General features: G+C 45.6%; 4 protein-coding genes and 1 pseudogene across 4 annotated transcripts in view; 3 read left to right on the forward strand and 2 right to left on the reverse strand.

The window, feature by feature from the left end:
• Positions 1 to 25,853, forward strand: part of LOC134396268 (uncharacterized) — an 853,762-nt gene that overhangs the window by 557,366 nt on the left and 270,543 nt on the right. Inside the window, 1 exon segment of the mRNA XM_063122688.1 lies at positions 15,177 to 15,664. Coding sequence (XP_062978758.1) covers positions 15,177 to 15,664 — 488 coding nt within the window.
• LOC134396301 (zinc finger protein 420-like) overlaps positions 1 to 25,853 on the reverse strand; it is a 207,773-nt gene that overhangs the window by 35,080 nt on the left and 146,840 nt on the right. The gene's annotated exons all lie outside the window — the stretch shown is intronic.
• LOC134396430 (zinc finger protein 239-like) overlaps positions 1 to 25,853 on the reverse strand; it is a 193,426-nt gene that overhangs the window by 20,743 nt on the left and 146,830 nt on the right. The gene's annotated exons all lie outside the window — the stretch shown is intronic.
• Positions 19,449 to 25,853, forward strand: part of LOC134396369 (zinc finger protein 883-like) — a 32,191-nt pseudogene continuing 25,786 nt past the window's right edge.
• LOC134396408 (zinc finger protein 501-like) lies at positions 19,995 to 25,315 on the forward strand. The gene is made up of 3 exons (XM_063122899.1): positions 19,995 to 20,026; positions 20,058 to 20,184; positions 24,048 to 25,315. Exons 1-3 carry the CDS (start codon positions 20,018 to 20,020, stop codon positions 25,277 to 25,279), a joined length of 1,368 nt encoding a protein of 455 aa, XP_062978969.1. The 5' UTR covers positions 19,995 to 20,017; the 3' UTR covers positions 25,280 to 25,315.

Below are 25,853 nucleotides of genomic sequence, written 5' to 3' on the forward strand. Positions count from 1 at the left end.
AGGTGATCTACCCTCCAAGCCACAGAGCACCCTAAGTTGTGTCTTTATGGGGGGGGGGCATATTAGGATGTCTTCTTTGGGGCTAATAGCTCAACCTAATAGCACTTGAACACCCTCCTAAAACCAACCAGGAGGGAAAGATAGAAGCTCCCAGACATTCCCTGATATCCAGCATCTTCTGCTGTAAACACAGCAGTTTGGTGTCTACAAATGCCATTTTTGTCCTGTTGGGGAGACTCTGCGACTGGTTGAAGAAGGATCCCCTCCTTCCCCAGGACTTCTCAAACCCATTCACTTCTCCTGTGATCATAAGAACCTAAGAAGATCCGTTCTGGATCAGAACAAGGGTCCATCTAGTTCAGCATTCTCTCCCCACAGTGGCCCATCAGCTGTTGACCACGAACTCACAAGCAGGACATGAGTGTCACAGCACCCTCCAGCCCATGTTCTCCAGCAATTGGTGTACATAGACATACTGGCTCTGATACTGGAGGTAGGATATAGCCATTGATTGATTGATTGATTTGATTTGATTTATTACATTTGATTTATTTATTACATTTGATTTACATTTGATTTATAGCCGAAGCTCTCTGGGTGGTTCACAAAAATTAAAACCATGAAGAACGTAATAAAACAACCAACAATCTAAAAACACAAATACAAAATACAGTATAAAAAGCACAACCAGGATAAAACCACGCAGCAGAAGTTGATATAAGATTAAAATACAGAATTAAAACAGTAAAAATTTAAGTGTAAGTTAAAACGAGTTGTTAAAATACTGAGAGAATAAAAAGGTCTTCAGCTGGCGATGAAAGGTGTAGGCGCCAGGCGGACCTCTCTGGGGAGTTCATTCCACAGCCGGGTGCCACAGCGGAGAAAGCCCTCCTCCTAGTAGCCACCTGCCTCATTTCCTTTGGCAAAGGCTCACGGAGAAGGGCCCCTGCGGATGATCTTAAGGTCCAGGCAGGTACATATGGAAGGAGGCATTCCTTCAAATAACCTGGCCCCAAACCATTTCAGGCTTTGACTGTTAGTGCCAGCACTTTGAAACTCCCCCCAGGAATTTGTCTAACCCTTGTCCTAAACTGTATAAATTGGTGGCCATCACTACGACTTGTGGTAGGGAATTGCACATTTTAACTGTGCACTATTAGTTTCACTATCTTCCGAGGAGGGCCTGCTCTACATATTAAAAACAACTATTCCTGGGGGTTGAACCATTGAAAATTGGGGCATCTCTTCCTTAGAGGACCTGCAAACACAAGTTGAGGTAAGTATTAAGGACATAGTCCCTGTTAGTCACTGGGATGAAATGCTCTCACCTGCTCTTTGTCGTCCGCCTGGCTCAGGAGGAAACCTTCTGCCAGGGCCACTGCCTGTGAACTGGTTTCCGGTCCACATTCTCTGACCCAGCTCTCCATCTCCGGGGGCAGGACAGCCAGGAACTGCTCCAGGACCACCAGATCCAGCATCTCAGCTTTCGTGTTCCTTTCTGGCTTCAGCCACTGGTGGCAAAGGTGGTGGAGTCGGCTGCAAACCAATCGGGGGCCGTTTTCCTCCTGGCAGCAGAACCCACTGAAGTGCTGGTGCTCTACACATGAGCTGGTGTTGTTCCCAGGCTGGTTCTCCAGTGCTCTTATTTCAAAGAGCTCTGCACTGTTTTCTTCCTTGATGTTGCAGGAGATGTTTCCTGCTTCAGGGGCAGCAAAGTTTTGCTCTTCCATCTTTACTCTTTCCTCCATCTCCGCTGCCACCAGGGCTCAAAAGGTCTCCTTCCTTGGCTGCCAATTTCTCTCTTCAGGCAAGGACTGTCCTGGAGGAATTAAAATGGAGGAGCTGCATGAATCAGATACAGCTGTGGCCAGCTTAATACCCAGGACCTGTCTCCGATGGGTCTCCACAACCCCGGTCCCACAGGAATCAGGCTCCTGGTGGAAAATGAGGTTCTGATTCTGCCCCAGTGGGAGAGAGGGTGTAACCCGAGCTGCCTTAAGGCTATTAAAAGATCAAAATATGTGAAAGTTTATTTTAAAATTTAAGCAAGAAAACAAAGTCACCCAGTGGGTTTCCACGGCTGAGTGGGGACTAGAACTCGGATCTCCCAACTCCCAGTCCAGCGCCTTAGCCATTACACCACACTGGCTCTCAGTCACTAGGCAAGCCTGCCTGGGGAAAAGAAACCCATAAGCAGGGTGCCACAACCAAGAATACTTTTTCAAATAGTTAAACAAAGAAAACATGACACAAAGGAAGCCTTAAGATATGAATGGTTTGTGGAGAAAGTAAATGCAAAAGAAGCAAAATGTGAAACATGCAATGATAACAAAGAAATCATAGAATTATAGAACAGCAGAGTTGGAAGAGGCCTACAAGGCCATAGAGTCCAACCCCCTGCTCAATGCAGGAATCCACCCTAAAGCATCCCTGACAGATGGTAGTGTCCACAGTGGACACATGCATCCACTGATGCATGTGTCCACTGTGCAAAATACACTACAGTCTAACTCCTGTTAAGGCCTGTTAGAAAACAATGTGAAAAGAGTACTAGGCCCAACTAGCAGCAGTTGAAGTGAAATTTAACTCTTTAGGGTGGATTTAACTCTTTAGGGTGGATTCCTGCATTGAGCAGGGGGTTGGACTCGATGGCCTTTTAGGCCCCTTCCAACTCTGCTGTTCTATGATTCTATGATCCTAAACATCCACCAATCCAAACTAGTTCAATGCAATGTTAAAAGCTTTCAAACACATAACAATATAGTCTAAACTTTTGCAGACAAGGAAGGAAAGAGAGCAGGGATGGCGTGGAATTCAAAGGAAGGTATTTCTCTCTATCCCAGGCAGAGATCTAAAGAACAGGACATTGCAGACCCAGAGGAAGGTTGAAAGAGACTCCTCTAAGAATCCGAGGTGTAGAACTCAGCGAAGTCTAGTTAAAGAAAAAATAATCCAGGTAGAAATCCGAGAGGGTGTTTCTAAATGGAAAAGGGTAGTTAGGGTGACCATATTTTGGAAACTAAAAAGGAGGACAACATGGTCGCCCCCAAGGGGGCGTGTCCAGTACCAAGGGGGCGTGCCCACCTGAACATAGCCTTGGTCACATGTCTGATTTTACAGCACACATTTAAGACAAATCTGTTCTACATAACATCTTAATGTTAAAATCACTGAAATAAAGAACAAGTGAGAGATTCAATGTATCTGAAATTAACTTCACTCACTCCTACTTTTGTAGGTTTTGCTGTACTTTGAAGCTTTGCTATAGTCTGTGTGTTACATTCTCCCCTTCCCTCAAATATCTTTTCTGACTGTATCTTCACTCATTGCAAGCTGCTGTTGTTGTTAACAGGGCTTGCTGCTGGCCCCAGATCTGTTTCAAATTTGGTATGGCTAAAGCTCTACCTAAATCCTATCATGGTACAAAGTTTCATCTCTTTATCTTTAAAAATGATGGTTTTAAAAATTATATTTTTAAAACCTCAATTATTAAAAAATTCCTAAAAAATCAATGGATGAACGGATCTGTTTCAAATTTGGTGTGGCTAAATCTCTACCTAAATCCTGTCATGGTACAAAGTTTCATCACTTTAACTTTAAAAATGATGATTTTAAAAATAATTATTTTAAAACCTCAATTTTTAAAAAAATCCTAAAAAATCAATGGATGAATGGATCTGTTTCAAATTTGGTCTGGCTAAATCTCTACCTAAATCCTGTCATGGTACAAAGTTTCATCTCTTTAACTTTAAAAATGACGATTTTAAAAATAATAATTTTAAAACCTCAATTTTTAAAAAATTCCTAAAAAATCAATGGATGAACGGATCTGTTTCAAATTTGGTATGACTAAAGCCTTTCCTAAGAGCTACCATTGTGCCAAGTTTCATGTCTTTATCTTAAAAAATGACGGAGTTATAAGCATTTTTGTTAATTCCCATTAGAGCTGCTCTTTGAAAAAGAATCCGGATTTCCCCTCCCTCTCCCGGATTTGCCATCAAAAACCCGGGCAAATCCGGTCATATGGTCACCCTAAGGGTAGTAAAGTCTGAGTTCCACCAGTGAGTAAAATAAAAACATTGGGGAAAAACTGGATCAAGCTGCTCTAGACCTAATCGTCCACTCCGCCCCCAAACTAGCCAATTTTTTTTTATTTATTACATTTTTATACCGCCCAATAGCCAAAGCTCTGTGGGCGGTTCACAGCTCTCTGGGCGGTTCACAAATCTGTTAGGTAGGGTGACCCTATGAAAAGGGGGACAGGGCTCCTGTATCTTTAACAGTTGTATTGAAAAGGGAATTTCAGCAGGTGTCATTTGTATATATGAAGAACCTGGAGAAATTCCCTCTTCATCACAACCGTTAAAGCTGCAGGAGCCCTGCCCTCTTTTAAATCTGGTCACTCTAGTATAGCTCCTGCAGCTTTAACTGCTGTGATGAAGAGGGAATTTCACCAGGTTCTCCATATACACAAATAATACCTGCTGAAATTCCCTTTTCTATGCAACTATTAAAGATACCTGGAGCTTTGCAAAACAGGTTTCTCGTAGTAACCGTAGTATTTATTTTATAGTCAGCTGACTATATCTTAGAAGAGATATCGTTAAGCAGTTTACTAGGGATTAAAAAATATATATAGAAAAATGTTATAAAAGATTAAAAGTGCATAATAATAACTTATGTGGTCCCAGCCCTTCAATACTGGCTCCTGATGGAGGACTTCGTGGCTGTTGTGAGACGGATCCACTGCTTACATCCCAGGCGATGCTACTCGTGAGTGCTCTGTCAAGAAGTAGCATCAGCCATGAGAGGAGGAAAGAGCCTCGCAGATGAAATTTTATTTATTTATTTATTTATTACATTTTTATATATTAAAAATGGGTTCCTGAGGGCCACCAAAGGCATGCTGGGAGTTGTAGTACTGGAAAGTCACTCTTTCTTAGTCCTAAACTCAGCCCCCCACTTTCCTGATCTCCGGCTAACTGTCTTTGTTCGCCTTCTAACTGCCTTTCCCCAACTGCCACTAACTCCGCCCACCGTTCCGTTCTAGCCTCAGCTGTCAGTCATTCCGCCATTCACTCTTCTGTTTCATTGGCATAGTCAGGCTTTTACATTAAAAAAAAAATCATAAAACTTTATTCATAGTTCTTGCGTCTGTCTTGTAACGTTGTGGTTTCATTACAACAGAGAGAAAAACTCAGCATAAAAAATCTCATCAGGTTAAAAGGCTTTGGAAAATATTATTATTTTAAAAAAAATCACTTGGCACTTAAAAGTCATTAATTATTATTTATTTAATTTATATCCCACCTTTTTTCCTCCAAGGAACCCAAGGTGGCATACATAATCCTCCTCCTCTCCACACTTTATCCAGGGCCGGTGCCAGACTATTTTGCGCCCTAGGCAAGGTGAGCTACTTTCACACACACACACACACACACACACACACACACACAAAATGCCAACTTTGATTTTTAAGAAGATATGTTTCCTGGAAAAAATAAGAAGCACAAAACTTGAAACTGCTAAATTTATTTAAAAGTGCAAGAAATACGTCATGCCAATTATACCAAAGAAATTGGAAAGGAACGTCTATGGGTTTAAAATGCATTATTTAATAGGAATATCACCTCCAAATCATCCCCCCCAACTCACACGCGCACGCACACGTACACACTCAGCATCACTCACTCCAAACAAACACACGCATGAACACATGCATTCTCTCAAAGACCCCATGATGCACCCCATTCACCCATACATTCTCTCTCTCTCTCTTCTGGGCGCGTTCCAGAAGTCCGAACGTGGAGCCGTCCCACCCCCACCCCAGCGTCCCTGGCTTCGCTTCAGCTGGGCGGGCACGGGGCACCATCTCACCCGCCCACGCCCAGCTGAATCCTCAGGCCGGCCTGGTTCACAGCCAACGTGCATGAGTGCTGCGCTGTGCCCGGTGCCCCTCTTAGCTTGGCGCTCTAGGCGGCCACCTGAGTGGCCTCTATGGTAGCACCGGCCCTGACTTTATCCTCACAACAACAACCCTGTGAGGTGGGCTGGGCTGAGAGTCTGTGACTGGCCCAAAGTCACCCAGTGGGTTTCCACGGCTGAGTGGGGACTAGAACTCGGATCTCCCAACTCCCAGTCCAGCGCCTTAGCCATTACACCACACTGGCTCTCAGTCACTAGGCAAGCCTGCCTGGGGAAAAGAAACCCATAAGCAGGGTGCCACAACCAAGAAGGCCCGCTCTCCAGTTGTCTCAAGCCACACCTCAGACGGTGTTCAAAGATTTAACACATTATTCAGGACCTAGGCTTATGCCTTCAACTCCCAGTATGCCTTGGGCAGGAGAGAAGATTTATCAGGCTTTGGGAGCCATCATCTGGAAATGGCTCACCATCCTGGGCCTGAAAGGAGGGCGCCTGGAGAGAGAAAAGAAATAATTTAATTTGTTTTAAATAGGGTGACCCTGTGAAAAGGAGGACAGGGCTCCTGTATCTTTAACACTTGCATAGAAAAGGGAATTTCAGCAGGTATCATTTGTATATATGGAGAAGCTGCTGAAATTCCCTCTTCATCACAACAGTTAAAGGTGCAGGAGCTATACTAGAGTGACCAGATTTAAAAGAGGGCAGGGCTCCTGCAGCTTTAACTGTTGTGATGAAGAGGGAATTTCAGCAGGTTCCCCATATATACAAACGACACCTGCTGAAATTCCCTTTTCTATGCAACTGTTAAAGATACAGGAGCCCTGTCCTCCTTTTCATAGGGTCACCCTATTTTAAAGTTATCTCACAGGCCTAGGACCGGCCTATCTTGCAGGGTTGTCGTGAGGGTAAGAGAGGAAAATAAATAAATGAATTTAATTTGTTTAAAGGTTAATTCGCAGGCCTAGCACCGGCCTGCTACTTTAAGATGATTATCTCACAGCCATATATCTTATTTATTTATTTATTTTATTTATTTATTTTATTACATTTATATACCGCCCCACAGCCGAAGCTCTCTGGGCGGTTTACATCTTAGGGGACACAGGTAATGCCGGGTAGAAACTTGAAATTTGGCACGCTGATAGGTCTGGCTGTTCAATGTACAGAAAAATCTAAAAACACGAAAATTTGGATTTAAAATATTTTTAAAGAATTTAATAAAAAACCAAACTATGACTCATGGTCATGACCAGTACAAATTGCTATTATTCCTTCAGGTCATTCCATAAATAAAATTTATTCAGCAGGAAATATTGTAAATTGCTTTATCCTTTATGTGGCTCCATAGCAGTGCCATAACGTCACCAGCACCATAAGGTGGTAGTTTGACCATTTAACTAAAAAATAATAATATTAAAAAGTGCCGTGGTGTATCTTCAGAGTACAGGTATGTCAGATAAAAGGCCAAAGTCACTGAGATCCGCTTCCCTACTATATGTTATTCAGATATCTGGACAATGCCGGGTATATTTTGAAAACATATTCTTAGGTTTGCATCTTTTTTAGCTGGTAGAAAGGGTGTTTTGCATCGTGGTTGTTTTTGAAGTGTAGACAGCTGCTCTGGTCAAGGCATGATTTGCAGGCATTTCAGGTAAAACAAAAAATGTGGGTTATCACGACGCTCTAATTTAAAATAACAGTTCTTATGAGCACAATTTCCCATTGATTCTAACAAAACAATTTACTAACTCAACCAAACTAAAAAAAAACCCAGCCAACCTAAAGATGAATAAGTTGCGTAGAAATTTATTATATATCAAATAAATGTTGTAAACATTATTCATGGACCCGAGCAACGCTGGGCATATCAGCTAGTAAATAAATAAATGAAAGCGGTGTAGAGCAGAAATAAAATGAACTAGAAGCAGTGCAAAACAAACCAAGAAGAGCAATGAACGAAATAAAAATAAAACAGAAATATAAAATAAAAATATAAAAGGAACAACACAGATGGACGTAGCTTAGCAGAAGAAGCTACAGCACCATGTACATTGATGGTGCTATATAAATAAATAATAATAATAATAATAAGAAGAAGAAGCCTGCAGGCATGAGAAAAGTGCTCAGCAGACGTCTAGAATCATAGAATCATAGAATAGTAGAGTTGGAAGGTGCATAAAAGGCCATCGAGTCCAACCCCCTGCTCAATGCAGGAATCCCTCCTAAAGCATCCCTGACAGATGCCTCTTGAAGGCCTCTAGTGTGGGAGAGCCCACAACCTCCCTAGGTCACTGGTTCCATTGTCGTACTGCTCTAACAGTCAGGAAGTTTTTCCTGATGTCCAGCTGGAATCTGGCTTCCTGTAACTTGAGCCCATTATTCCGTGTCCTGAACTCTGGGAGGATCGAGAAGAGATCCTGGCCCTCCTCTGTGTGACCACCTTTCAAGTCTTTGAAGGCTGCAAGAGTGTATAGAACCGGCTTTATTTAATCCCAAATAGGCAAAGAGTTTTTTCTATGACAAATGTTTCCTTGCCAAGGCTGCAGGTGTGGTTTCCTTATGGGGAGATAATGTCCTATGTTTCCTTATGGGCAGGTGTGGATTCCTATGGGGAGATGAAGTCCTATGTTTCCCTATGGGCAGGAGTGGTTTCCCTATGGGGAGATAATGTCCTATGTTTCCCTATAGACAGGCGTGGTTTTTCTATGGGGAGATAACGCCCTATGTTTCCCTTTGCGCAGGTGTGGATTCCCTATGGGGAGATAATGTCCTATGTTTCCCTATGGGCAGGTATGGATTCCCTATGTCTAAACATCCCCTATGTTTCCCTAGGGGCAGGTATGGATTCCCCATGGGGAGATAAAGTCCTGTTTCCCTATGGGCAGGTATGGATTCCCTATGTCTAAACATCCCGTATGTTTCCCTAGGGGCAGGTATGGATTCCCTATGGGGAGATAATGTCCTATGTTTCCCTATGGGCAGGTATGGATTCCCTATGTCTAAACATCCCCTATGTTTCCCTAGGGGCAGGTATGGATTCCCCATGGGGAGATAAAGTCCTGTTTCCCTATGGGCAGGTATGGATTCCCTATGTCTAAACATCCCCTATGTTTCCCTATGCGCAGGTGTGGATTCCCTATGGGGAGATAAAGTCCTATGTTTCCCTATGGGCAGGTATGGATTCCCTATGGGGATTTACTGTCATTTCTTTTAGAATGTCATAAGAAAAGCACCTGAGATTTATTTCCAGGGCCTTGTGACTAAAATAAAGGGGAAACTGTGTCCCATAGTACTTCTTCACTAACAGCTTTTATAAAAGCTTTTTGTCCACAGATGGGATATTCCTCCTCCCCACCCAAGATCTTTCCTCTTGTGTCCCTCCCAGACCCCCTGCTTTTCTCCAGCCTGCCTTTACAGGATTCCCTAATGATGGGGAAGGCAGGAGGTGCAAGGCGGGGGTCTCCTGGAGGGACCCCAAGTGGGTCAGCCACCTGAGGGGCAGGCAGCTCTGCCTCTCTCTCTTTCCACCCTCCAACCCCCTGCCCCAAACCTGCCCCCCGCCCTTGGCTCCCTCCCTTCTCTGCTCCTGCCCTGGGGGGCTCTTTCCACCCCATTTCCCTCCCCTCCACCCCCTGGGACCCCCCTTGCATCTTGCACCCACCTGCTCCTCTGCAGGGGAAAAGAGGCTGCAGCCAGCGGACACGATGCAAACCTCCCAGCCAGGCTGCTTTCCCATTGGGATAAGAAATGAATGGCCTCCATCAGTCTTTACTCCTCACCAGCCTCTCTAGGACCCAGACCACTCTTTCTCTTTAACACTTAGATGGATGCAGCACAAAAGAGCTGCAGAGGTTCCTCCCGGCGCTCCTGGCAGAGACAGTGACCTGGGGGAGTTTTCCCACAAGGCGCTTTTACCCGGCAGCATCACCACTCTGTCTGCTTCTGAGTTCTTTGCAGGATTCAGGTTCGGTGCAGAAGGCAGCCTGCCCTGTGCACTGGCCTGTAGAGCCTGGAGGGAGGGATGTTATGGGGTGTCAGCAGCGTTGAATGCCCACCGTCCTGCCCCTCTCCCCCCCACCCTGTAGCATGAACCCCTTCACACACACCCCCCACACACAACTGCCTCCCTCCCGCAGCCACTTCTGTCAATACAATCCCTACTTTCAGAAGTTCCACTCTCTCCTGCCCCCTGGCTACCCTGCGCATGAGCAAGGCGCTATTAAACGTAGCGAAGCAAGCTGTTACACTTCTCCCACTTGTGTACGCATGAGAACACAAGAAGAGCCCTGCTGGATCAGGCCAAGGGTCCATCTACTCCAGCGCTCTGCTCACACAATGGCGATGATGCCAGGATGCATGTGCAAGGCCCGTCTGTGTTCCTAAACACTCCCAACCCCAGTGCTTTGCCACCAAGCAAGCTGACTCTGAATAAGGGCGCTGTGGTCATCCTGCTAAGGAACCTGAATTACGGTCTCATCCATGGCACAAGGCCCATTGTTCTTGCCGTGCATGACAACAGCCTCCTAGCAGACTCCGGTCCCCAGCAAAGAGCCATCCCACCCCAAGCTGCAAAAACTTTTTGGGATTGGGAACTTAAGAAGCAGGCTCCTTTGGGGGTGGGGTTGCCCCCGAAGGGGGTTGCCCCTTTGGGGGAGCCATTTCGGGGGAGTACACAAGGGCAAGGACCTGTACCCCTGTTTATTTATTTATTGCATTTATATACCGCCCCATAGCCAAAGCTTTCTGGGCGGTTTATAAAAGTTACCCGGTTTACAAAAGTTTTTGTTTGTTCATTTTCTTTTCGTTTCTCCCCCTCCCCCTACTTTCGGCCTGCGGGGCTGCCTCCATTTAATTAGGGTGACCCTATGAAAAGGAGTGCAGGGCTCCTGTATCTTTAACAGTTGTATTGAAAAGGGAATTTCAGCAGGGGTCATTTGTATATATAGGGAACCTGGTGAAATTCCCTCTTCATCACAACAGTTAAAGCTGCAGGTGCCCTGCCCTCTTTTAAATCTGGTCGTTCTAGTATAGCTCCTGCAGCTTTAACTGTTGTGGTAAAGAGGGAATTTCACCAGGTTCTCCGTATATATAAATGACACCTGCTGAAATTCCGTTTTCAATACAACTGTTAAAGATACAGGAGCACTGTCCTCCTTTTCATAGGGTCACCTTATTTCAATCTCCATGCTGAGGCTGCCCTGTTGGGAGCGGCTCAGAACTTCACATCCACCATGACAACCATGAGTCTGCCCCAAATAGTATCTGGCCCCACCTATGCTGCTGGGCACACTTTGGATCTTGCTTTCTGTGCTGGATGGGGTGACAGGGATCTGAGAGTGGAGGACCTTTCTATTGTTCCATTGTCATGGTCAGATCACTGCCTGGTGGGGATTAGACTTGCTGGCACTCAGTCAGGACCTCTGCAGGGGTGGAGGACAGATTCAGATGGAGGCTGATGGATCCCAATGGTTTCCCGATGGCTCTTGGGGATTTTCCTGTTGCCTCGGCAGGTGATTCTGTTGAAGCCCTGGTTGATCTCTGGAATGGAGAGGCCTCATCTAGAGTATTGCGACCAGTTCTGGGCTCCACAATTCAAGAAAGACACAGACAAGCTGGAGTGTCTTCAGAGGAGGGCAACCAGGATGATCAGGGGTCTGGAAACAAAGCCCCATGAAGAGAGACTGAAAGAACTCGGCATGTTTAGCCTGGAGAAGAGAAGATTGAAGGGAGACATGATAGCACTCTTCAAATACTTGAAAGGTTGTCACACAGAGGAGGGCCAGGATCTCTTCTCAATCCTCCAAAAGTGCAGGAAACGGAGTAACAGGCTCAAGCTACAGGAAGCCAGATTCCAGCTGGACATCAGGAAAAACTTCCTGACTGTTAGAGCAGTACGACAATGGAATCAGTTACCTAGGGAGGTTGTGGGATCTCTCACACTACAGGCCTTCAAGAGGCAGCTGGACAACCATCTGTCAGGGATGCTTTAGGGGGGATTCCTGCATTGAGCTGTTGTACAATTGTAGCTGGATCCATCAGTAAAACAACTCGAAGGTCATCGTATAGGTCTGGGCGAGGTCTTGATTACTAATCAATAAAGCGCTTTTGAACCCTCTGTCGCTGGAATGGTGGAGTCGTGCTTAAGGGCTGTTTGGATCTCGTCCTTGGGTGAAAAGAACATTGATCTAACAGAGCAGGGGGTTGGACTCGATGGCCTTGTAGGCCCCTTCCAACTCTGCTATTCTATGATTCTGTGAAATGGCTAGGGCGGTGGATACAATTGCTCCTGAGCGTCCTCTCTCACGTTGTGGAGCCACACCAGCTCCCTGGTCTTCCAGTGAACTGGCAGCAATGAAACCAGTGAGACAGAGACTAGAATGACGTCGGTGGAAAACTCAAGAGTGAATCCGATCCGATATGGGCTACAGCCTATTTGAATACGGGCAGCCAAAAAAACACCTTTTTCTCTCTGCCACTATTGCAGCTGCAAAGAGCCGTCCAGTGGAGCTGTTTCAGGTGGTCAGGGGCCTTCTACACACTGGCCTCCAAGAAGAGAATTCAGACCTTTCAACAGCCTGCTGTGACCAATTTGCCCAGCACTTTGCAGACAAAATTGCTCAGATCCACGTCTCTGCTGCCAGGAGCCCCGGGAGGAGCTTGGGTGGCTCCTAGTGTTGCCTCCATCTAAGGGTTAAAGAGAGCAAGCGTGCTGGGTCCTAGAAAGGCTGGTGAAGAGCAAAGCCTGGATGAATGTTCTCACTTCCTTCTCCCCCCCCCCTTTGGGAAAGCAGCCTGGGAGGTTTGCATGGAGTTTGCAACCTCAGCCTCTCTTCCCCTGCAGAGGAGCAGGTGGGTGCAAGATGCAAGGGGTCCCAGGGGGGAGGGGAGGGGATGGAAAGAGAGAAAGAGCCCCCTGCCACCCCCAGGGGACTGACCCACTTGGGGCCCCTCCAGGAGACCCACACCTTGCACCTCCTTCCTTCCCCATATTTAGGGAATCCTGGGAGAGAAGGGAAGGTTGCATAAAGGGGGGCTGGGAGGGACACAAGAGGAAAGGTCCTGGGTGGGGAGGAGGAATGTCCCACCTGTGGGCAAAAAGGCTGCCCTGGTGTCACGTTTTATTTATTTATTTATTTATTTATTTATTACATTTCTATATCGCCCAATAGCCGAAGCTCTCTGGGCGGTTCACAAAAACGTTTGCATTGCATTTTTTGTTTTCTTTCCTCTCCCTGTTTCAAACCTAGTGAATAAATGCCATGGGACATTTTTTTAAAAATGTTGTCTCAAAGTCTTCAAAATAAAGCTTTTATTAGGATTTACTATATCAAATGTCTGTACTTGCCCCTGGGGAATCCAGACCCTCCTATAGGGAAGCATCAGACCTTAATTCAGAGCTGTCCAAACCGTGTGTCGCAACACATTAGTGTCAGCTGCAGTGTGTAGGTGTGTCACACGAACGTTACTAGAAACCTCTGAGTCTATGTGAAATAAGCAATACCAACTTGCATGCATTTTTACGCAGCAAAGGTGCCGATTAGTATGATGCACTAGTATATTACCCTTCCGTCGGATCCATGTATGCACACCACAGTCGAGGGATCATACAGGTACTGTGCATGTGCAGTATGCATAATCGGGTCAAAACATCTGATTCCGCATCACTTCTGGTGACACAGCTGCACCAGAAGTGACTCGTTCGAGAAATTCCATGGGTCCAGTTTTTTGATAGAACACTGTCTCAACCGCCGCTCGACAAAATCGGTTCAGTGTGAAAAGTCTTGGAAATGTATGTCATTATCTTGCAAATCATATAATTTTTAAAATATAAATGAAAGGTTTTCATGAGATATGTTGTGTCCCCATACATTTCGTTATTACAATTTATGTAGGTGTCCGTACGTCTTATAAGGGGTCAGTTTAACCTCTGGTTTGCTAGTAAAACTGAATTACTGTGTCACGAAATGATGCATGTCTAAAAAGTGTGTCACCAACATGAAAAGTTTGGAAAGCTCTGCCTTAATGCCTTTGAGATCAGCCCTGGGCTGCTTTCCATAAGGGATCTGGATGAGGCACCAGGACTTAATTCAACACGGAAGCCCTTCTTTTTACAAAACCTAAGACTTTATTAGTAAGAGCTTAACAATTTTTTATCGCAGTCAATAGACCATTCCAGCAAAAGTTACGTACGAAGGTACTGAGCGTACATTTAGCTATTAAAGAGACAAGTAGTCCTGGAGGGTCTGATAGAAAGGGCCACGTTCAAACATTTGGCCACTTGCTGGGTGATTGACTTGTCTGCGTTCCGAAGTAATAAGGGCGTTAGGAATTCAGTTGGGTGACAAGGAAAAGATTGTATAATGGGGTTCAGAAGATCATTCCCAGCCCCTTGTTAAAATCCACACGTGTGATATGGTTTCCACCTCGGTATTTTTACAGGGACAGCATCTGTTGTACAGTGGGATTTTTTATTATCTCTGCCATCTCGAAGTTTAGAGGGAAGGATATTAAGCCTGGCTAGTGAGAATGCTCTCCTTTATTTGGGGGATTGTTAACCAACTTCACCATTGACACACTGTGAGTTATCTCAACTCCTAAACAGCTGCTCAGCCGTCTCTGCTGGGCCCTGCGCGTGGCCTGGGTAAACTCCTTTATGCCGCTCCGGAAATGTTGTTCACTGTGACAGACTGCCCCATTCCCTGCTCCTTACCGCGATTCTGTCCAAAGTCGCCTTCTATAAGAACATAAGAAGAGCCCTGCTGGATCAGACCAAGGGTCCATCTAGTCTAGCACTCTGTTCGCACAGTGGCCAACCAGCCATTGACCAGGGATGAACAAGGCAGGACATGGTGCAACAGCACCCTCCCGCCCATGTTCCCCAGCAACTGGTGCACACAGGCTCGCTGCCTCGAATACTGGAGATAGCACACAACCATCAGGGCTAGTAGCCATGGATAGCCTTTGCCTCCAGGAATTTATCCAGCCCCCTTTGAAAGCCATCCACATCTTGTGGTAGTGAGTTCCATCATTTAACTCTGCGCTGTGTGAAGAACTCCTTCCGTTTATTTGTCCTGCATCTCCCACCAATCAGCTTCATGGGATGCTCACTGAGCCTACTGAAGTACCCCCCCTTCTCCCTCCATAGGTGATGATATGGAAACATCTTCGGTGCCCACTTGAGACTGGTCCGGAGTATTAAGCTGGCCACGGCTGTATCTAATTCATGCACCTCTCCGTTTTAATTCCTACAGCACAGTCCTTGCCTCAAGAGAGAAGGTGGCAGCGAAGGAAGAGTTTTCGAGTCCAAGTGGAAGCAGAGATGGAGAAGAGAGAAAAGATGAAAGAGCAAAACTTTGCTGGCCTTGAGGCAGGAAAAGCTGCCTGCATCACCCAGGAAGGGAGCAGTGCAGAGCTCTGGAAAAGAAGAGTCCAGGAGAACCTCTCTGGGAACAACACCAGCTCAGATGTAGAGTGTCATCACTTCAGGGACTTCTACTACCAGGAGGCCAAGGGGCTGCGAGAGGTTTGCAGCCATCTCCACCGCCTTTGCCGCCTTTGGCTGAAGCCGGAAAGGAACACGAAAGCTCAGATGCTGGACTTGGTGGTCTTGGAGCAGTTCTTGGCTGTCCTGCCCCCGGAGATGGTGAGCTGGGTCAGAGAATGTGGAGCGGAGACCAGTTCCCAGGCGGTGGCCCTGGCAGAAGGCTTCCTCCTGAGCCAGGCGGAGGACAAAGAGCAGGTAAGAGCATTTCATCTTGATGACTAAAAGGGACAGAAATCTTAATACCAGTAACTCAACTTCTTTTGCATATCCTTTAAGGAAGAGATGCCCCAATTTCCACCCCACCCCCGCGAGAATAGTTGTATGTCACGTGTGAAGCAGGCCCTCCTGGAAAATCTGTGACGGAAAATATGCAACATGTTCCTAAGATCAGCGTCTGTGGCCACAGCTAGACCTAAGGTTTATCCTGGGATCATCCAGGGTTCGCCCCTGCCTGAGCACTGGATCCCCTGCGTGTCACCTTGATGAACAGGTTTGACCCCTGGATGATCCAGGGATAGACCTTAGGTCTAGCTATGGCCCCAGTCAAATGAATGGAAAACGGCCAATGTAACACTGATTTACAGGCTGATTAGCTTGTCTTTTCATGGTAAATTGGTTGAAAGCACTATTAAAGGTAAAATGTAGCAGGAGAAGCCATGCTGAAAAAGAATCACCCTACCTTAAAGGCCTCATCTAGAGTATTGCGTCCAGTTTTGGGCTCCACAATTCAAGAAGGACACAGACAAGCTGGAGCGTGTTCAGAGGAGGGCAACCAGGATGATCAGAGGTCTAGAAACAAAGCCCTATGAAGAGAGACTGAAAGAACTGGGCATGTTTAGCCTGGAGAAGAGAAGGCTGAGGGGAGACATGAGAGCACTCTTCAAAGACTTAAAAGGTTGTCACACAGAGGAGGGCCAGGATCTCTTCTCGATCTCTGTACAGCACCATGTACATTGATGGTGCTATATAAATAAATAATAATAATAATAATAATAATAATAATAATAATAATAATAATAATAATAATAGGACACGGAATAACGGGCTTAAGTTAAAGGAAGCCAGATTCCAGCTGGACATCAGGAAAAACTTCCTGACTGTTAGAGCAGTATGACAATGGAATCAGTTACCTAGGGAAGTTGTGGGCTCTCCCACACTAGAGGCCTTCAAGAGGCAGCTGAACTGTCAGGGATGCTTTAGGGTGGATTCCTGCACTGAGCAGGGGGTTGGACTCGATGGCCTTGTAGGCCCCTTCCAACTCTGCTTTGCTATGATTCTAAAGGTAGGTCCTATCTCACTAACCATTGAGAGTTCTTTGAGAGTGTCAATAAAGCTATAGAAAGGGGCAATCTAGTAGAAATCATTGACTTGGGCTTCCAAAAGGCTTTTGACCAAGGCCCTCAACAAAGACTCCTGAGCAGACTTAGCAGTCACGAAATAAGAGGGCAAGGCCTCCTGTGGGTCAGTAGCTGGTTCAAGACCAGAAAGTTGGAATGAATGAGAAATTCTCTCAGTGGGGGGATGTCAATAGTGGGGTCCCACAAGGATCGTATTGGGACCAAATGCTTTTCAGGTTGTTCATGAGTGATCTGGAATTAGGAGTGAACAAGTTTGCCGCTGACACTGAAATTATTTAAGGTGCTTAAAACACAAAGGGATTGTGAGGAGCTCCAAAGGGATCTCTCCAAAGGGGAAGAAAGAGGGTCTGAATGACAAATGTGGTTCAAAGTAAGCAAATGTAAAGTGATGCACATTGGGGCAAAAAGTCCAACCCAGTATAACCTGAATGGGATCAGGGCCTGCGGTGACAGAACAACATAGAGACCTTGGGGTTGTAGTTGACGGCTCAGTGAAAATGTCCACCCGGTGTGCGGCCGCTGTGAAGAAAAGCACACTCCATGTTAGGCATAATTAGGAAATGAATTGAGAATAAAACTGCTAGTTCCCAACTGCCCTTGTACAAATTTATGATAGGACCAAAACTAAGAATATTGTGTACAGTTCTGGTTACACCTAAAAAGGGGTATTATAGAGCTGGGGGTGGAGTGCAGAAAAGGGCAACTGAAATGATCAAGGGGCTGGAGCATCATAGAATAGTAGAGTTGGAAGGGGCCTACAAGGCCATCTAGTCCAACCCCCTGCTCAATGCAGGAATCCACCCTAAAGCATCCCTGACAGATGGTTGTCCAGCTGCCTCTTGAAGGCCTCCAGTGTGGGATGTTACGTGATGTGCTCTCATTAGACCCATGTACAAACTTGCACACGTTCTAATGAGACTTACACCCGCTTATAAGGAATCTTTTGACATTGGCAATAGAGCGTCTGTGGCTAAGTAAGGCGATTCTTACTCAAGAAACTTACAGCACTGAAGGGGATAATGCCACAATGGCACATTTATTGAGGTTGAAACAAATACAAAGGCACAAGCTAGTTTTGGGGAAATTAGCTGAGCAAGTAGAAGCTTAGGAGCCGTTTCAAGACTGAAAAATAGACTTTTTGAGACTTAAGAGCATACACACAGAGACAGCAGGGGAAAGAGTAGAGAGAATCTTTAAATGCAATATACCTTTCCTTGGGCTGCAGCCCTTTCTTGTAGAGCAGAACTGGAGAGCATTGCAACTCTTAGTCTTAGGTGAAGAGGAAAAGAAGACAGTGAGGCAAAGCACTTACCCATGGCAGCTTGCTCTCGCAAGCTGGAATGTGTAGTCTATTCTGTGCTTCTGGTTCAAAAGGGAGAGAGAGCAAGCCTGCCTCTTCCTTCTAACTTGAGGGTTTTTTGTATGATCTTATCTAAAGATCTACTTGCTATGGGCACAAAAGAGGGTGATTTGGGATGATGGCTGTACTTGATGCAGCCTGGAGTTCAGCAACAGGGCTACATTAGCATGTGTATGACCAGGTAAAACTCTTGCCATCCAGCATTCATACTCTGCTTAGTTTTACCCCTACCTTTGACTCTGGGGAATGCATTTGAAGAAGTCTATCAGGAAATGATTACTTGACCTAGGCCTTCTGTGAATGCTCTGTCTGTAGATGGGGTTTTGGGTCGCTTCAAAATAGAGTCAGTACTGCTCACAGAAGCTACCTTGTAACAGGGAGAGCCCACAACCTTCCTAGGTAACTTCCCCTATGAGGGAAAGTTGAAACAGCTGCTGGGATTGTTTAGCTTGGAGAAAAAGAGGCTGAGGGGAGACATGATTGAGGCTCACAAAATTATGCCTGGTGTGGAGAATGTGGATAGAGAGACATTTTTCTGCCTCTCCCATAATACCCAGTGGGGTCATTCCATGAAGCTAATTGGTGGGAGACTCAGCACAAATAAGAGAAAGTTCTTCTTCACACAGCACATAGCTAAATTATGGAACTCACTGCCACAAGATGTAGTGATGGCCACCAATTTAGATGGCTTTAAAAGGGGGTTGGATGAATTCCTGGAGGAGAAGGCTATCAATGGCTATGTGTCCTGATAGCTATGTGAAACCTTCAGTATCAGTAAGCCTGTATACACTAGTATGGAACTCACTACCACAAGACATAGTGATGGCAGATCCCCCCTGACACAAGAGGAAAAGCATTCATAGGCACCAAATTGCTGTCTTTACAGCAGAAAATGCTGGGTGTTGGGGAATGTCTGGGAGGTTCTCGCTTTCCTCCTGGTTGGTTTTTGGAGGGTGTCCAAGCGCTTTGCTTATGCCAGGGTTGAAGCCTTAGCCCCAAAACACACATTCTCATGTGTTCCACTGATAAAGACACAACTTAGTGTGCGGTGTGGCTTGGAGGGTAGGTCAACTTGAGAAGGAGCCCTGAAATGTAAAGAGATTGGGAAACGCTTCCCTTCGCCTTGACGTGACACATTTCTTTCCTTCTCTAATCCCTCTTCTCTGCCTGGGATCCTCCCCCTTGCTCCAGGTGCAGCGGAAGTTGGCCAGAGCACCCACAGATTTCCCTGAGGCTGAGAAGACTCCAGTGGGTGCCACTCAGAGGCCGCTGGACGGGTGGATCTTGCAGGAGGGTGACGGAGGACCCTCCTCACTGGGTAAGGATTAGTGGGACGTATTTCCCCATGGTCTCCCTCCCTCAATTACGCCTGAGGTGCATGAGCTGCCTTAACGTTCTTCTTGAGGCTGATTTTGGGGGGTGGGCTGGAAGTTTATTTCTATATACTCAAAGTTATAAGGTTTAGTAGTGTGGATGGACATGGATTCCATGAAAACAGTGTAAATGCAATTGCTTTAGAACTATATTTCCCGCCTTCTTTGCCTTCCTCACAGGGAATAGAAAAACCTGCAGAGGAAGTGCACTGATCCTGGGGGATTCTTCTAGGCCTCCTTCGCTTTGTGGTGGAGTGGAAGAGGTTTCTGCACAGCCTGGGCAGGTAGGGGAGTCCTGGGGGCCTCTGTCCTCTGTAAGTCTCTTTGGTCCTGGAAGAACCTGGCCCCTTAGCCTTTCCTCCGCTCCAAGATGGCGGCTAGAAAGGTCTTAAATGTCACTCATGAAGCTCTGGCATTCAGAAGGAGGACCTCACCATCCTTGTCTTCATGGATTGCAATGTTATGTGTAAGGAGAACCTCAATTCTTCTGTTTTCAGGTTCCGGTGACCTTTGAGGAGCTGGCCGTGCATTTCTCGGAGGAGGAGTGGGCTCTGCTGGATCCAGGCCAAAGGTCTCTGCACCAGGAAGTCATGGAGGAGAATCGTGGGATCCTGGCCTCTCTGGGTAAGGCTCCCTCTTTGCCTTCTGTGTCAGGATGTGATTGAGGACAACAGTGTCTAGGCCTTGTTCCTGGGATACACTAGTCCAGAGAAAGTTCACCAGGTGAGGTACTTAAAGCCTAGAAGTGTAGATAAAACACTTACATATCCTATCCAAGCTTTAACTGTTGGCCTTCTTACAGTCGCTGTGAGACTTGGATGCTTGTTTTGATTCTGGAAACAGCGGGGTGTCCCTGCAGTTGGGTCTTCCCATCTCTAAGAAGTGGCCGAGACCTCTGCTCTTGGCATCTGATATGCAATTGCCTCATTAATATGAATTCAGAGCAAGATTGAAAAGCAGTCAATACAGTCGAGTAGCAGAAGGATTCTTCTTGTTCCAAACAGCCTCCTTCCACCTTCCTTCCACCCCAGCTCCCTTCCCCTGTGCAGAAGTTGCAAGATCCGGCAATTTAGGGCTGTTCTGAACCTCAGGATGTTGTACTTGTGTTGAAGGGACCCACTGGCTCCCTGTTTGCTACTGGGCTAAATTCAAGGTTGTTGCTAGCATATAAAGCCCCGAAACAACTTTGGACCTTGATAGTTGAGAATCTGACTTCTCCCCTTTTGACCCATTCAGTTTTTGGGGTCATCTCTTGTCTCTCCTCCCAGAGTGCAGGACATGGAATAACGGGCTCAAGTTAAAGGAAGCCAGATTCCAGCTGGACATCAGGAAAAACTTCCTGACTGTTAGAACACTACGACAATGCAATCAAACCTAGGGAGGTTGTGGGCTCTCCCACACTAGAGGCCTTCAAGAGGCAGATGGACAACCATGCTTTAGGGTGGATTCCTGCATTGAGCAGGGGGTTGGACTCGATGGCCTTGTAGGTCCCTTCCAACTCTGCTATTTTATGTTTCTATGATCTGGTGAGGTCATGACACACGCTTTTGAGGTTTGCTTTGTGATTGTTTAGCATGTGGTGCCCATGGTGTGGACACAGAATACTAGAACAGTTGAGTTGGAAGGGTCCTATAAGGCCATCGAGTCCAACCCGCACTCAATGCTTTAATCCACATTAAAGCAAACCTGTCAGATGACTGTCCAGCTGCATCTTGAAGGCCTCTAGTGTGGTAGAGGCCACGACCTCCACACTGGGTTAATCAAGAAGAGATTTTGGCTCTCCTCTGTGTGACAACTTTTCAAGGTTTGCTTCAGTATTGTTTAGTGTGGTCGTGCCCACGGTGTGGACACAGAGTACTATAATACTTGAGTTGGAAGGGTCCTAAAAGGCTATCAAGTCCAACCCCCCTGCTCAGTGCAATAATCCCCATTAAAGCAAACCTGACAGACCTGTGTTCTTCTAAATGGTTTTTTTGCATCTCTTCTTGTTTGCTTGCATCTCCTTTGTGCCAGCTTGTGCTCCTTTTCCTCACTTGGGCAAGACTTCCATTTTTTGAAGGAAGCCCTCTTTTCTACAATAGCTTCTTTGACACTGCTTGTTAACCATACTGGTGACCTCTTGGACTTGGTGCTACCTCTCCTAAGCTGCGGAATACTTTTTAGTTGAGCTTCTATTGTTGTGCTTTTGAGTAAGCTCCATGCATTTTCCAAGGATTTAACCCTCTTGATTCTCCCTTTCAACTTTCTTTTCACTAGTTCCCTCATTTTAGAGAAGTTTCCTCTTTTGAAGTCAAGTGTGAATATGTTGGATTTCCTGGGCAATTTCCCACTGAAGAATACATTGAATCTGATAGCACTGTGGTCACTGTTACTGATTGGTTCAACAATATTTACATCTCGTATTAGGTCCTGGGCAGCCCCACTTAGGATTAAGTCCAGGGTTGCCTCCCCTCTGGTCGGTTCCATGACCAACTGTTCCAGGTCACAGTCTTTTAGGACAGCAAGAAATTTAACCTCTTTGTCATGACTGCAATATGAATTTGTCCAGTCAATGTGAGCATAATTGAAGTCACCCATTATTACAACATTTCTTCATTTGGAGGCCTCCCTGATTTCATTCTCCATCTCAAGGTCACTCTGAGCATTTTGGTCTGGGGGACGATAGCACGTTCCTAGCACTATATTAGTTTTGGGGCCCTGCATTGTCACCCACAGCACTTCTGTGGAAGAGTCTTCCCCGTTTAGGTGCTCTAGTCTACTAGACACAATGCCCTCTTTGACGTAGAGAGCAACACAGCCCCCAGTACGCCCTTAACTGTCCTTCCTGTAAAGTTTGTATCCAGGGATGACCATATCCCACTGGTTCTCTCCATTCCACCAGGTTTCTGTAATGCCCACTAGATCCAGGTTCTCCTTCGAAACCAAGCGCTCCAATTCTCCCGTTTTGGCTTGGAGGCTTCTAGCTTAGAAAGACCTATAAAAGGTGTCCCTCCCCGGCTGTCTCTGTCATGTCCCTTTTTCCCTGTTTCACTTTAGCCACTTTGATTGGCTATCATGTTCAATCCTGTACTCATGGCCTATTTGCTCCCCTTCTACATTGGGACAATCAAAAACATGTTCAGATTTCTTTCTTTCAGATGATCTAACCCGAGCCAGATGCTTCCCAGCTCCTGTCAGCTTTCCCCCAGGATTCAGTTTAAAAGCTCCTCTGCCACCATTTTTATATTTAGCGCCAGCAGTCTGGTTCCATTTTGGTTTAAGTGGTTTAATTTTTGTGAACCGCCCAGAGAGCTTCGGCTATTGGGCGGTATAAAAATGTCATAAATAAATAAATAAGTGCAGCCCATCCCTCTTGTACAGGCCCGGCTTGTCCTAAAATGTCCCCCCGTGCCTAACAAATCTGAACCCCTCCTCTCTGCACCATCGTCTCATCCACGCATTGAGACTCCTCAGCTGCGCCTGTCCAGCTGGCCCTGCGCGTGGAACTGGTAGCATTTCAGAGAAAGCCACCTTGGTGGTCCTGGATTTCAACCTCCTGCCTAGCAACCTAAATTTGGCTTCCAGGACCTCACGACAACATTCCTCCACATTGTTGGTACCAACATGGACCATGACAACTGACTCCACCCCAGCACTGTCTACTATTCTATCTAGACAGCGCGTGATATCCGTAACCATTGCACCAGGCAGGCAATTTACCATGAGGACTATACACTTGTCACAAACCCAGCTGTCTAAGCGTCTAATGATTGAATCTACCACAAGCCCCCCTCCCCGCCCCCCGAGGCACATCCTCTGTGCGATCTGACAAAAGATTGAGAGAAGCCCATTTATGGACTTATTCTGTGGCAGTGCTGCCTGCAAACCCATCTTACTCTGCCGCCATGATTGCATCTGCATAATGTCAAAGAAGTTACAGATATGTTCCCCATGGAGAGAAGATTACAGCACTTTCAGAAGCTTTCTCTGGACAGTTTGCTTTCCAGTTTGAGATACATCTAGACAGCAGGACAAACTTCATTTTGAAATATAGGTCTGTAAAAATAGGACAACCGAACAAGATGGTCTAGGAGGAAGCCCTGACTGAGAGTTTCCAAAGCCCCTGAGACATTGAGGAGAACCATGTGGGTTGAATTCGCACTTTCCAGTTAAATGATCAGCTGGGACAAAATGGCAGATTTTAAGTGCCTTTTGTTTTTACAGTATTTTATGTCATTCATTTCTTCTTTGAGCTAGTTTGAAAGCATTATTATATATAAATGAAAGTGCTGTATTTATTTATATTTAGTTAGTTATTACATTTACATAGCTGAAGCTCTCTGGGCTGTTTACAAAGGTTAATCATGTATGCCACTCTATTGAAAATCAGAGAATATTTAATGTGTTTGGAAGGATTTGCCTCTCCACTTTTTATCCTGTTAATCAAATCAGCAAACCGTTTGTTTTGTTCCCTGATTTCAGGACGATTTCTGTGTTTATTCTTTCAGGCAAGTGCAGGAAGAGCAAGAAAAATGGCCTTGACCAGAGAAGGAAAACTGCAGCTGAAGAGAAGAGGGAAAACAAATCCATTTCTTTTGAAGGGTCAGATGTCCGTGAAATTCCAATACTAGAAGAACCAAGAAGGAGGAACATTCACAATCGGAATACACAAAGGAAAAGCTCTGAAGATATAAAGATTCAGAAGATTCACATTACCAAAGGTCAACAATTTCACACAGAAGAAAAACGATTTCAGTGCTTGGAGTGTGAGAAGCAATTCAATTTCCACTCACAACTTAACTTGCATAAAAAAATTCACTCAGGAGAGAAGCCCTATCAGTGCTCAGTGTGTGGAAAGAGCTTCAGTCGGAGCTTCCACCTTATTTGTCATCAAAGCACTCACACTGGGGAGAGGCCCTATGAATGCCTAGAGTGCGGTAAGAACTTTGCTCGCAGCACAGACCTTAGGAAACATCAAAGAATTCACACAGGGGAGAAGTCCTATGAATGCCTAGAGTGCGGAAAGAGCTTTGCTCACAGGACAAACCTTAAAGAACATCAAAGAATTCACACAGGCGAGAAGCCCTATAAATGCCTAGAGTGCGAAAAGAGCTTTGCTCACAGCTCAAACCTTAGGAAACATCAAAGATTTCACAAAGGAGAGAAGCCCTATGAATGCTCAGAGTGTGGAAAGAGCTTCACTGTGAGCAGCAATCTTAAGTCACATCAAAGAATTCACACGGGCGATAAACCATATGAATGCCTAGAGTGCAGAAAGAGCTTTACTCACAGCACAGACCTTAAGCAACATCAAAGGTTTCACACAGGTGAGAAGCCCTATGAATGCCTAGAGTGCGGAAAGAGCTTTGCTCACAGGACAAGTCTTAAACAACATCAAGGAACTCACATGAGCGAGAAACCATATGAATGCCTAGAGTGTGGAAAGAGCTTTGCTAACAGCACAAACCTTTGGAAACATCAAAGAATTCACACAGGCGAGAAGCCCTATAAATGCTTAGAGTGCAGAAAGAGCTTTGCTCACAGTGCAGAACTGAAGCGACATCAAAGAATTCACACAGGCGAGAAGCCTTATAAATGCCTAGTGTGCGGAAAGAGCTTTGCTCACAGCACAAGCCTTAAACAACATCAAAGAATTCACATAGGCGAGGAACCATTGGCTAATATAATACGTCAACACCCAGGTGTTATCGGATATAGAGGAGGGGCGAAGAACATGTGATTAATATGTATGCGGATGACATGATAATTATGCTGGGAGACCCACACCAATCAGTTTCCATTCTAAAGGAAGAACTTGAAAAGTTTTGCCGAGTGGCATGGTTAAAAGTTAATTATGAAAAATCTACCATCATGTCATACAATGAACCTACCCGTACACTGCGCTCAACATTTAAATGCCTCCTCCAAGTGCCTACTCTGAGGGAAGCTCTGAGGATGGCAACAAGGGAGAGGGTCTTTTCAGTGGTGGCCCCCCCAATTATGGAATGATCTCCTCAATGAGGCTCGCCTGCGCCAACATTGTTATCTTTTCGGCACCAGGTCAAGACTTTTCTCCCAGGCATTTAACAGCATTTAACAACGCTAAGTTTGTTTGTTTTTAACAGACCCCAGAACGTTTTTATATGGATACTGTTGTTTTTATGTTTTTTATGGTTTTCAATTTTGTATACTTTTTAATGTTCACTGTTTTTAACTTTTGTAAACCTCCCAGAGAACTTTGGCTATGGGGCGGTATATAAATGTAATAAATAATAAATACAATGTGCATCCCAACCACCAACACTATATGAGCC

Source organism: Elgaria multicarinata, chromosome 3 (assembly GCF_023053635.1).
Source record: "Elgaria multicarinata webbii isolate HBS135686 ecotype San Diego chromosome 3, rElgMul1.1.pri, whole genome shotgun sequence".
Lineage (NCBI taxonomy): Eukaryota > Metazoa > Chordata > Lepidosauria > Squamata > Anguidae > Elgaria > Elgaria multicarinata.